Source organism: Sinocyclocheilus anshuiensis, unplaced genomic scaffold, assembly GCF_001515605.1.
Source record: "Sinocyclocheilus anshuiensis isolate Anshui unplaced genomic scaffold, SAMN03320099.WGS_v1.1 scaffold43, whole genome shotgun sequence".
In the NCBI taxonomy this organism is placed as follows: Eukaryota; Metazoa; Chordata; class Actinopteri; order Cypriniformes; family Cyprinidae; genus Sinocyclocheilus; species Sinocyclocheilus anshuiensis.
The window spans coordinates 1111679-1124866 of record NW_015549580.1 but is presented as its reverse complement, the minus strand read 5'-3'; the positions used below and the strand labels follow the sequence as shown (position 1 = coordinate 1124866).

The window sequence follows — 13188 nt, the reverse complement described above, 5'->3', positions numbered from 1 at the left end:
TTTCCAGTCTGTTGGTAGTGATTGAGCTTTTTCTGTCTGGAGCTGACTCCTGATTCCATCATATTTATTTCATGCACATCCAAACATTTCATGAAGAAAAACACCCCTAAGGGAAAAAGTAAACATTCATTTATGAATATTAATGAAATTGCTTAAGTAATTTCTTTATATACACAAGTATATATAAGTATATTTTGTTTTCCCTGATGTTCATGATTATATTTTACTTATATCTTTTTGAATGATGCCACATAATAAAGTCATAGACAGCATTGTACTAGGAGAGTTAGTATGAGAAATCTGAAGACTGACCATTAAGTTTTGACTAAGCTGAAACTAATAATTTTTATAATCTCTTTTCTGATTTTTATGTTCATAAAGCATATATTTGCCTTTTGTGTTGTTTTTGTTCTGCCCCTTTAGGGATTTAATATAAATCTGTTCAATAGGGAGAAAATGGGCCATAGCAAGAGAGAAAATGTGGTCTCTGAGTTTCTGATGTGTGTTTTGTTTCATGATACCAGACTTGAGATCCCCCCGTTGGTATCTGTGAGATAATGTTGCCTAAAGAAGGCCAAAAGAAGAGAGGATTTGTACAGATTTGCTGGAGAAGTTGACTGCTCTGAAAAGATAACAGCTGCTTTTTTAAGTGTTTGAAACAAGTCTTAATTAGATTTAAGTCTCAATTTAAACTAATTTTTCATCTAATTTAAGATACCGGCTGATTGCACTCAGATTTAAGCTTAATTTAAGCCAGTGTTAATCAAATAATGTTGCTGGTTTAGACAAATAATTAAGCTGTGATCTTAATCAGTTATTACTTTACGTGTAACTCACCGGCACAAAAATGCCTTTAAGAGATCCCCCACAGGTCACACCAAGAAACTCAACTAAAAAATAGCTATTTTAAAAGAGTATTTGCAGCTACCAATGATTGACATTCATCCCCAAATCCTTTTTGCCACATAAAGCTGTCCTTTGCTTTACAGTATATCAAACACAGCATTGGGACACACTGCTGTCTTGTGTGCAAAGATTTTATGGACTATGACGGAAATACTTAGACAACATGTAAACAAACTGCCCTTCCTGTTCAATAGGGAGAGGTTTTCTGCACAAGGCAAGAACAGGATGTGAAATGATATTGTACAACTGATTACCCCTTCAGACTGAGCTGACATTACTTCAAGAAATCATTCACCCAAAAATGAAAGTTTGCTGAAAATGTACTCACCCTCAGGCCAAGATGATGAGTTTGTTTCTTCACTGGAACAGATTTGGAGACATGTAGCATTATATCACTTGCTCAACAATGGATCCTCTGAAGTGAATGGGTACCGTCAGAATGAGCCCAAACAGCTGATAAAAACATCACAATAATCCACAATTAATCCACGACTACAGTGAAACAAAAAAAAATTGAGTTTGTAATATACAAATCCACTATTAAACTTCAAAACATTGTTTCTAGCTAAAATATGAGTCCTCTATACATAATATTGCTTTCACTATTGAAAACATAATTTAGCCTGAATCAGGACAGAAATATTCACAGATCAACAAACGTTTACAAGCAAAAACAGTTTTAAACAAATATGTTGGTTTGATATGAGAGGACAAAAGGGGATTCACTTCTCTTTTCTCTAGATTGTGAAGCATTATTATGGTTTATGGACTTATGGTTTGTGGTTTACTATGACGGTTGAAATTTTTCCAAATCTATTCCAATGAAGAAACAAACTTGTCTACATCTAGGATGGCCTAAGGGCAAGTACATTTTCAGGAAATTTTAGGTGGGTGAACTATTTCTTTCAGATAAAATGTTTGGTATAAATGTTCTTTGGCCATCATGTTCTTTAATTTAGTACCATTTATATTTATTATATTTAGTAGTAAGTTACATTTGCATTTAGCTGTCAGAACAAGCCTAAATCTTTTTAATCCTTTCTCTTTGCCAGGGCTTGTTGGGTTAGTCAGACTGTGGCTCTGACTCTCATACCACCCCTCACTTCAGTGGAAACGTTGAGACTGTTTACATTAGAAGTTCTGGTGATAGTAAAACATGCCTGAATGCCAGGGAACGAAAATGAGAGCTATCCATTCACTGACCTGCTGCTCCTCTTCTAACCTGCTATAGCAAAAGGCAAATATGATCATCAAATATTTCATTTTTATAGTACAACAACGGCATTGCTGTATAAATTAGTATTAAGGACATGTCAAATAAAAGTTTCATTGTTGAAAAAAAAAAGATCTAAACAGCGCTGGTATTAAGATCTCCTCTCAAATGTGATAAGTGGAGATACTTAAAACCACATAAAGTACAATTATTTACAGCTCTTTGATTTGATAACTATCAATTCCCTTCATACTGATCCCATTTTAATTTGCTGCTCATCCTCTGAAGTTCAAATGGATAATGTGAATTTAAATTGCCGTATAAAATAAAAAGATCCATTTCAATAACATTATGCTAATTTGGTTAAATGCCCCTTTCATGGAAAAAAGGCTAATGAAGAGGAATAATAAGCTGTATTGTCCTGATGATTTTATGCCATCTATAATTCCATTACTGATGAGGGTTTGAACTCTCTTGTTTGCAGCTGGTATATGACAGGTGTCCTTCAGGTTCACCTGACTAAAATAGCTATAATCCTGCACTAAGAATTTTATTTAGAATTAATACACTATTAAAACCGTGCAATGACCAGTTGTATGAAATTCAAAACACAACAAATGTGTGTGTGTGTGTAACACACACACACAAGCAGGTGTGCACAGCAGTATAAATAAAATTTGCTGGGCTAGCAACTAATGCAAATGGCATTTTTCTTGGAAATAATCTTGGGCTGGGTCTCTTTTCCCGAAATGCAAATTAATAAAATGCAGCACTGCACAACAATGGACCAGTGGTTAGGATATCTATTATTATCCTAACCATTTAGACACTATTAGTAAGATTCTATTATTTCAGTAAAATTTGTATGCAATTTGAATGTGAATCAATCATTTGGATTTAACATGATGCTTGTTGTGGTGGTCAGTAACTTAAGAAATTTCAGTTTCACATGATGGTAATATTTCCCAGCAAATGTTAAAACAGCAGTCACTCTTAGGTCTAAATAAGTATTTCATTTCCAGGGAAGGAGATCATTCCAGTGCAACAAGGCTACATCTCCCAGCTGTGCAGCGTGTTATTGCAATTTATTGTGAGACTAATTACATGGGATCATTACACTCCCAACAGCAATCAGAACTCTCTCCCAAAAGTAAAAGACAGATTAAAAATCTTTATACATTCAGTAGCATGGTAAAGGAAGAGGGAAACGGAAAGAACTATTCGTACTTAGCCGTTTGACACTGGTAAGGAATTATGAGAGATGGTATGATGGAAAGAAATGTATCAAGAATAGGTCTGAAGTCTATTAACTAAAACTTAGACAAAGCAGGCTTGACTTTTAGGAGAAATAAAAATAAATAAATAAATAAAATCTGACCTTCAGGTTTTGGTTCACATGGTTTACAAAGTGGTCTTTTGCCTCAGTACAAATGGGGATAGTTTGACTTTTACCTGCTTAGGTTGTGTACAATAAGAGGAACAAGAGGAAGTACAACACCCTTCCTCGTATCCTTGTGAGAATTCTTTAGGCAGTTGTTGGGAATAGACAGGAAAACTCAGGGACAGTGGGACACAGAAGAGGTCGTGCCATTAAGCCTTACGTAAAAGAAATGGGATTTTTAAATATGTAATGAGCCTTTGTATTGATTTATCTTAATGTTATTTACATAGTTGAAATGTTTACATGTTTAAGTGAGCATTTAATACTGTACAAGCTGTACAGGCCCACATGAAAAATGGATAGTGAAAGGCAGTCATTAATCAGGTCAACTCCCTAAGAAACATATCATCATTTCATCATTAAAAAAACAAACAGATCTATTACCTGAAGACACTGATTTCATTATTTGTAATGAACAGAACCAAGGCTCCTCCTTTATTCCAGCGAGCAGAACATTCTGTTCCAGGAAACATCATATCAGAAGAGCAGTACAGCTTCCAGGATTTCCTTGGCTGAAGAACACTTCAGGCTATTGCATCGTACCAGTCAAAACCACTCTCTCAAGAACATTCTGCCATAGTGCATCTGGAGTGCTTATAAAGTCGAGGCCAAAACTTTTTAATAATGTGTTCTACGAATGCTTTAACTTTAACTTATAAAAATACAACACAGGTCTAAGACTTGAAGAAGGAACATGAAGGCAGCCATATTTCTAGGATTGACACCATGCTGAGTCATGACAAAACCTCAGCTATTCATTCATGACATAATATCACGGCCTGCTGCACAAGCATCAGATGAAGTTTTAAATCCATCCATTGCTTTTTTTCCACTGCATCTGACACTCATCCTTCCCTTTTGTGTCATATCCTGAATCTTCTCTAATCCCATATTTGCCAGAGCACAGCCACCCGTTCAGCTCCCTGTGCTTCTTGTCTGGCTGATTTGTAGCCAGGCACTGGTGAGCCATTGATGTGCCCCCATGATGCAGAGCAACAGAGGGGGTGAATGACGCTCATTATGACTAGCTCTTAATACCCTCTAATATAAAGGATTGCTGGGTGCTCCATCCAGTGTGCTGAAGAACCTCAGTTCAAATAGTATACAGCAAAAAAAAAAAAAAAAACACAGGATAAGGGCAATGCATTTGTGCTTTTTCTCATAAACTGCATCATAAAAAAGTACAAATATGTACTGATTTTGGAGATTCACAAGTCCTAACGTCGCATGATGCTTTAAACAACAATAAAAGAGAAACAGGAAAATGAGAGACCACTTTGAATATGCCCCTTAGGCCCTGTCAGTTTGCAAAGCTCCAGTGTTCTGATAAGATAAGAGGATGACCCTGTTACTGACTTTTTTCAGACCAAAGATCATCAATGTGACACGTATTCACCCAGCTCACTCTGACTGGCACTTTAGTCACACAACACTCCTTTACTCACTGCCACTGAACAATGTAGTGCTCTCCACAAATACACACACTTACATAGGCAGAAAATTACCAGGGCAAGTCAGAATCAAATGATCCAATCTATTTCCCAGCACTGGCTCCGGAAAATCATAAGTGGGTCAGAAACTTTGATAGAGTGAACTATTTCACTTGACCACATGTTCTGAAACTTGCCAAGGAGAATCCTGCTTCTGGCTCCTCTCATCTTTCTATGTAATTGTAATGCAAATAAAAATTGTAATGATTAGAATTATACCAAGAGAACTCTTCCTTTCTCTCTGTCTCTCTCTCTATATATAATGGAATATTTTATGATGTGTGTGTGTGCATATATCAAATTTGTATATTAATAAAATACAAAATTTAATTAAAAAAGAAGAAGAAGAGCCCAAAAAAATAAATTTCGGGGAAAAAAAACATTTTGATAAGTATATTTGAAGGCACTTAAATGCAAGTGTACTATACTAAAAGGTGTACTATACTAAATGATATATTGATGACTCATCCTGCACTACACAGATTTTTGTCCAATCAAATGCTTTTTAGATTAAGAATGACCCTCCCCAATGGCTATTTAAAAAAAGAGGGAGAGAGAGATTATCAATATGTACCAACTTCCCGTTTCAATAGGACATATAATGTATTAGTGTAATATACACTAACACTCAAAAGTTTGGGGTCACTAAGATTTTATTTTTTTTTTTATGTTTTTAAGAAAAGTCTCATGCTCACCAATTATTTGATCTAAAATCCAGTAAAAGCACTAAAATTGCTAAATATTATTGTAGTTTCAAACTATTTTCTATTTTAATATATTTCAAAATGTAATTTATCGGTTGATGGCAAAGCTGAATTTTCAGCAGCCATTAGTCCAGTCTTCAGTTTCACATGATCCCACAGAAATCATTCTAATATGCTGATTTGGTGCTCAAGAAACATTTCATATCATTATCAGTGTTGCTGTTTTCATATACATATATTATTTTTGTGTAAACTGTAAAAAGAAAATTTCACAATCACATCTTTTCACATTTAACCTTTTCAACATTCTTTGATGAACAGAAAAAAACTGTTTATTCGAAATAGATTTTTGTAGCAAAAAAAGAAAAAAGAAAGCAAGAAAGAAAACTTTACTGTCACCTTTGATCATTTGAAAGCATCCTTGCCAAATAAAAGGTTTTAAAGAAAATCTTACTTATTGCAAATGATTTCATGTAAAAAATAAATTGAATGCAGCTTTCAGAATGACACAAAATGGTTTTGTCCTTCATCGGCAAAGCAATGAAGATGAATTAGCACTTCTTGCTGGTGTTGGTTCATGCGAATCCTCTCCCATCAGCATGGCGGCGTTTTTTTTCAACACCAACCACCCGAGCGCTAACACAGAGAGAGTTTGTTTGATTTGACAGGGCACCCAATCTCCCAGCACCGATCAGGCCTCATACTGTAGCAATGAGGAGGGCAGGAAGATAACAAGGCAGAAGCACCGCATTCACTCAGCCTGACACGATCAGATCATTTTTCATAACTTTGTGTTTCAAACAGTTGCACAATAAGAGTTCTTATGAATAACATGCATGTGACTAGACCTCACAGGTTTACAGAACTCCAACTGTACACGTTACTAAATTGCAGACGCTCTTATCACACGTCCACAGTGAACACGAATCATGCGGCTGAAATGGTTACATCATGTTTACCAATGCAACATAGTTTCAGAAAAATATGTGTTATGGTGGATGACATAGTGATCAGTGTCAGGAAGCTATTCATTTTAACTACAACTTCATGAAAAAAAATGGAGAATTAATAGCAGTTCAGTATCAACACTGTTGGGTTATGCAGGGAGGGATTCACAACGGTTAAATTTTCTAACCTAAGTAAGGCTTGTGTGCTCAGTGAAAGGTCACAGAAATTCCATAATTTCAGCCAGTTGCAAGAAGGAAAAAGAGAGACTGTGTGTGTATATTGGCTATATTAAATACGTAAAAATGTCTTCACTAGTACAGTGGGATATGTTGAAAGCTGACTTGTAAGGTAAATTAAGGTGGCCCCCACTATCTTAAAGTCTTATAAATCAGCCAAATTGTAGTTCATTTTAAGTCCAATAATGTCAACGGGTTACTCTGAAGGTTAGGTTTAGGTAGAAGGTATAGTAAAGTAATTAAATTATTATATAAATACATTGCATTTATGAGATGTCTTGACTAATATACATTACAATCTGTAAAATGTTTTATGTCATTGAAAGTTTCTTATGCTCACCAATGCTGCATTTATTTAATCAAATACAGTAAAAACAGTAATATTATGAAATATTAAAGGGTTAGTTCACCCAACAATGAAAATTCTGTCATTAATTACTCACCCTCATGTCGTTTCAAACCCGTAATACCTTCGTTCATCTTCGGAACACAAATTAAGATATTTTTGATGGAATCTGAAAGCTGTCTGACCCTGCATAGACAGCAACGCAACTGAAATGTTCCCAAGTCCAGAAGCTGACACAGAACAGCATACGTTGTTTACGTCCAGCTGATATTCTCCAAAATGGCACCAGGGTGATGCGGTGGAGACAAATTGTTGAATAAAGTCGTTTTTTTTTTCTTTTGCGCACAAAAAGTATTCTCGTAGCTTCGTATAATTGCGGTAGAACCACTGATGTCACATGGATTATTTTACAGATCTCCTTGCTACTTTTCTGGACTTGGGAACATTTCAGTTGCGTTGCTGTCTATGCAGGGTCAGACAGCTCTCAGATTCCACCAAAAATATCTTAATTTGTGTTCCGAAGATGAACGAAGGTCTTACGGGTTTGGAACGACATGAGGGTGAGTAATTAATGACAGAATTTTAATTTTTGGGTGAACTATCCCTTTAATACAATTTAAAATAACTTTCTAGTTTAATATAAACTGTAATTTATTCCTGTGGTGGCAAAGCTGAATTTTCAGCATCATTATTCCAGTCTTCAGTGTCACATGATGCTTCAGAAATCATTCTGATATGCTGATTTGGTGCTCAAGAAACATTTATTATTATCATCAATGTTGAAAACTGTTATGCTGCTCAATATTTTTTGGGAAACTGTGATACTTTATTTCAGTATTCTTTGATTAATAGAAAGTTCAAAAGAACAACATTAATTCTAACATTATAACACTATAAATGTTTTTACTGTTACTTTTTTTTTAATCAATTTAAAGTGTCCTTGCAAAAAAAAAAAAAAAAAGTATCAATTCTTAAAAAAAAAAAAACCTTACTTACGCCAAATGTATCTACACCTTTAGCACAAGACTGTCCCCGAAGGTGAGCTAAACTTGACAAAATGCTAATTTGGGGAAACTGATATATGAGTAAAATACATTTATTTCTGAAAAAATAAGCAACGTTTTTTCTAAGGGTTAGAGTGTGGGTTTGGGTTAGTACAGTATTTAAAGCGAGTGTATAGTTTAAAATTAATATAATGTATAGAAAAACAATTTAAAAACCTGATTGCTTTATGTTATATGGATATCTCTTCCATTCCTGGACCATTTCAAGTCATGGATTATAATTCTAACATCCACATTAATACCTCATAACAATTCACCAGAACAAGCATTCAGAGTAAGTCTACTTTACTCTAAGACCACATACACTACTGCTATCCTAAGCCACATTCTCTGGTTCTGAAAAAAGCATTAAAGATGGCCTGTGAGACTGAAACTCCATTTGTTGTGCTTGTGGTGTTAAGTTAAGGTATGTATTTTGATAGTCTGATAAATTATCAAACTATAAGCCTGAAGCTGATAACTGGCTGCCAAGGTCAGGATAGATGCCAGACTCCTCTTGTTCCTCCTCTTATTTGTCCTGCCCAGCGCATACCAACAGCATAAACTTGGTAGATGAAGACGAAAAGTTCATTACTCCACATATTTCAAATAGTAAGGGACCATGAAGTGAGAAAAGCAGGGATACATATTAACACTGCACACTCGAATGCGAATCAAAATCACATAAACAGTCAAGTATAGGGACAAAACTTCAACAAACAAACCAGTCCAAATTCAGAAAATAATTGGTTTCTTTCACTGAATATGTTCCTGCTGTTTCTTTCTGAGTAGCTCAATTATACCAGGCTTTGGGCAAATAGTGCACAGGAAGCAAAAGAAAGTGTTTGAAGTCCTATTAAAAACCCTGATGTGAGATTATTAAAAGATTAGCCTAACCTAGTTTCATCTGAACGCTCTCTTTGTTTGTCCATGTGTCCCGCAAACAAATAGCCTAGCTTTAAGACAGAATCATGAAATGTGCACTGATACATGCCACTGATTTCAAACTGTAATTGTAGAAATAATCCTAAATTCAAAGTTTAGTTTGTATTTGCCTTTTCCTACATCCAGCAGAACTGAGAGGGAGAATACCAGCCATGTGGAAGAAAAAAACTGTGCTGAATGACTAACACACATACAGTTGAGTTAAGATGTAGAAAATACTTACCATTAGGCCCAAAACACTCCACATGTATGTAAACAATGGCGCGTCTTGCTACAGTATGTAGTTTCGTGCATGCTTGCGTTCCGAATTTCGTTGACATTGACGTAAGGAACGGGATGGCGGGAATTAGTATAAACGTCTTTCTTTACCATCAGTTTTCTATTTCAGTTAAGCACTGTCATGTTGGAGCAACAGTTTGTAATAGGCTATCTAAAACTGTTATACAAAAACTGTTAATCAACATTTCTTATCTGTTATTAATAAGGCTGCTTGAAACTCAACACAAAGCTGTCATCACAGTTCGTTCGAGCTCTGTTTTGGCATATAATGTCATAGCGTTCTGCCGTCAGTCAAAAGGTCTGGCCACGCGAGACTAATTATGTCAAAGCATGATTTAAGTTGTTTATGCTGGGGAGAACTATCATTTTCATTGTTTGATAAACAGTCTGACGGCTCATGTCTTAAATCTCCACTTAAATTTCGACAGCCTTGGATGTTAGTTTGAGACCCATTTGAAATAAATATTGGTACGTAGGTTTCTCGGAATATTCACTAAAACGTCAATTAGTGTAACAACAAGCGATATATTGATTCTGTTAGGCCTAGATCAATCATGCATCATCATTACTGTAAGCTGCACTGAATTAAGCCTCAACATAAAACATGAATGACAGATCTGAGAGAGTTTACAGTAGGCTAAATGTGACATAGGCTATGTAGCACACTGAGATAATAGTGCACTCTTGTGGACGTTGGAAGTGGTCACACTCAAGCTGAGCGAAATTTAAATTGCTCTCTGTGCAAAGCCAAAAGTCATGCACCATTCAGTTTCATTTCCTTTATATTCTTTGTTTTAATACTATCACACTTGACTTACGTACACAGAGCAATAAATCAGCAATAGTGAAATGCCCATAAGAACATAGAAAGTATAGCATTCAGAATGTAAGACTCTGGACTTAAAAGTCAGGACATAAGAAAACAAAGTCTTTCCGTTTTGTCTAACTGATTCACTGTGGTCATGCGATTTCTAAACAGGCCCGCTACACTGCATCTACTTCCGTAGCCACTTGGGGAAAGAAAATAAAAACAGTGCTTGTTTGAGTGTGGCTTCATCCATCATCCACCGGCTGTCTATAAAAGTAGGCAAAGAAATTATCCAGATAAGACCACACAATCAAAATAAAACATTTATTTCTACATAAAGAGCAAGGGAATTATATTCTGATCTAATTCCATTACAAAGGTTTTGAATAAATAAAACTATTACAGATGGAAACAATTGTTACAGTGATAATAAAAACTACAAATTCTTGAAGATCATTTCCTTTCCACAAACTATGAAAATATATTTATATTCATGGTTTGCATATACGCCACATGACCAATCACATGGATTCAAACTATAAGGAATTTTGTATAAATTAATTATTGTAGCTTATTTATACCAAATACATATTTGTGACAGGCAGTTTAGAAACGTATGCAACCTCCAAATATTCTTAGGTTTTCACACGACCCACGATTAACATTACATTTCACATGGTCACCTCATTTCCGATACTGCTGAAGATCACTGTATATGTCTGATTGGACTCCATAAAGTTCCTGTCAAATCATTATGAAAACAAATCTCACAAATATGTTGCATTTACTATAAATACTACTTTATTTTTAGTTTTGTAGATTAAAAAAAAAAACTTTTGTGGTACATTAAACATAGCTGAAATTGCTCATTTTACCTGATAAGGTGATTCCATTTCAATCGTCTTTGGCCTCATTGATGGCTGGTGAGTTTTTGCTTTACCTTAAACATCAGAAAAATGTTGTCATTTTGACTGGAACAGCTGTAATTCTGTATTGATCTTTCTTACAAACAGACATACCTGACCCACAGCATCTGGCATGTGTATGTAAACTGCCTCTTCTTTTCTGATGGGAAATGAAACAATAGACTGAGAGAGCAATGAAGAGTGTGAGGATGATGTCACAAGTGATGATTCCAATAGCCACTCCGATGTCCAGCTGGTAACATGAAGTGCAGTCTGAGAATCAGAAAAACACATTGGCACATTCATTGTAATATGCCAAAACAAGGAAAAAAAAATAAAAAATCAACAACTGAATTTCAGATATCTATGGAGGAATTACCTTGATTCCCCTCAACAAAGCCAGCTGATGAAAGTGAGAACAGAAGAGAAGGGAGATAAATTTTTATAATAGCGTGTCCTCAAGGCAATTAACAGAACTGAAAATGCCATTTCCTCTTGATTTCTTGCATTAATCAATGAGTTCATATAAATCCACAAACAAAACACATACACAAATAATTCTGTAATTCCGTTTTTCACAACCCCATTAAACCTATACAGCTTTATATTTATATTTATATTGGCTGGAATCCTTGGCAGGTTTTTCCAGAAATAAAAATCAATTCATGATATACTATTACAGACATTATACAAAATACGTACATAATATATACATATTTAATGTAGAATATACAATAAAGTATATAATACTGTGTAACTTAAAAAAATTAAATCTTGTTATGCTTTCTCTACATAGTTATTGAATTACCACCATCTATCATCTTGTTGATTGTTGTGCTGAAAATGATGCCAAAATCTGTGTTTCATTTAATTTGTGAAGAAAATATATATAAATGATGTTGAAGTTCATTTCAACTTAAAACCTTATGAGTATGTGAAAGTTTGCAAAATGCACTCACCGAGTAGTCCATTCATGGGGACCATTAGGTATAGAATCCTTCTCATAATGAGTACAGGTTTTGGGAGAGAATTGCTCAGGGTTGGTGAAGCCTTGACTTGAGGTCTCTTTAAAAGAGCACAAGAAGTCTTTACTGCCCGTGAGCTAAAACACCTTGAATATGAGACTGAATGATATGGAAATTGCCTGTGTGTGAAAAATCACAGAGTATGTGCTGATGACTTATCACCATCCATCAAAATAGAACCAAAGGCTACTGGGGAGGAGCTACACGTGCTGATGTGCTATCCCTCGCTCTCTCACCCACACACACTTAACCTAGCTCAGGATTTAATTTCTTTACATTTTATCCTGTTAGTGTTAAAATACTTCTAGGTTTAAAGTACAAAATTAAATTGAAAACTAAATCATACAGTGAGCATACAGTTCATTTACATTACATGCAGCTGAAAATATATGCGTTTTCGTATGTCCTTCTTAGTAAATGTATAGTTTCACTTCTCAGTAAGTTAGATATGTGAGCAAGAGGCTAGTGAGAGGGACCTGGGTGTTAATGCGGTTAAAAGCCTCACAGCACAGGATGTGACTACTAAAGCCAGTATCTGATAACCCCAAACAGGTACAAAGCAAAACTTATATCCTGTTCCACTTACAATATCTTTTTATATAAAAAAAGGATGTTGGTTTTTACATCAGTGATACAGGAGTGTGTAGTTCAGTTTCACCTGAAGACCTGCCTTGTTTAGTAGATGGACAAATTGATGAGGTACTGTTAGGTTATTTCCTAAATCTCAGTCCGACAGATAAATGACCTTTGCCTTACAGTACCTTAAAGCACATGAGCTTTTTAAAGATTATCCTGCATAGTTACATAACTTAAAAAATGCAAAAAAGTGTTTGTGATGTTTATATTTATGCATTGAGTGTATTTAAAATAATTTGTAGATTGTAAATACATATCAATGG

The 13188-nt window shown here is 35.1% G+C and overlaps 1 protein-coding gene across 1 annotated transcript; it reads right to left on the bottom strand.

The window, feature by feature from the left end:
- Positions 1-10931: 10931 nt before the first annotated feature.
- LOC107657618 (TYRO protein tyrosine kinase-binding protein-like) lies at positions 10932-12422 on the bottom strand. The gene is made up of 5 exons (XM_016445773.1): positions 12224-12422; positions 11644-11667; positions 11379-11537; positions 11235-11299; positions 10932-11100 (listed from the first exon to the last, which is right to left on the bottom strand). Exons 1-5 carry the CDS (start codon positions 12267-12269, stop codon positions 11044-11046), a joined length of 351 nt encoding a protein of 116 aa, XP_016301259.1. The 5' UTR covers positions 12270-12422; the 3' UTR covers positions 10932-11043.
- Between the last annotated feature and the right edge of the window lie 766 nt (positions 12423-13188).

Excerpts from the sequence above, each read along its gene's own strand:
- LOC107657618 (XM_016445773.1), bottom strand. The coding sequence starts at position 12,269 with ATGAGAAGGATTCTATACCTAATGGTCCCCATGAATGGACTACTCG. Across the intron at positions 11,538-11,643 it reads CTTTGTTGAGGGGAATCAAG|ACTGCACTTCATGTTACCAG; the intron begins GTAATTCCTCCA and ends TCTGATTCTCAG. Across the intron at positions 11,300-11,378 it reads TGCCAGATGCTGTGGGTCAG|GTAAAGCAAAAACTCACCAG; the intron begins GTATGTCTGTTT and ends CTGATGTTTAAG.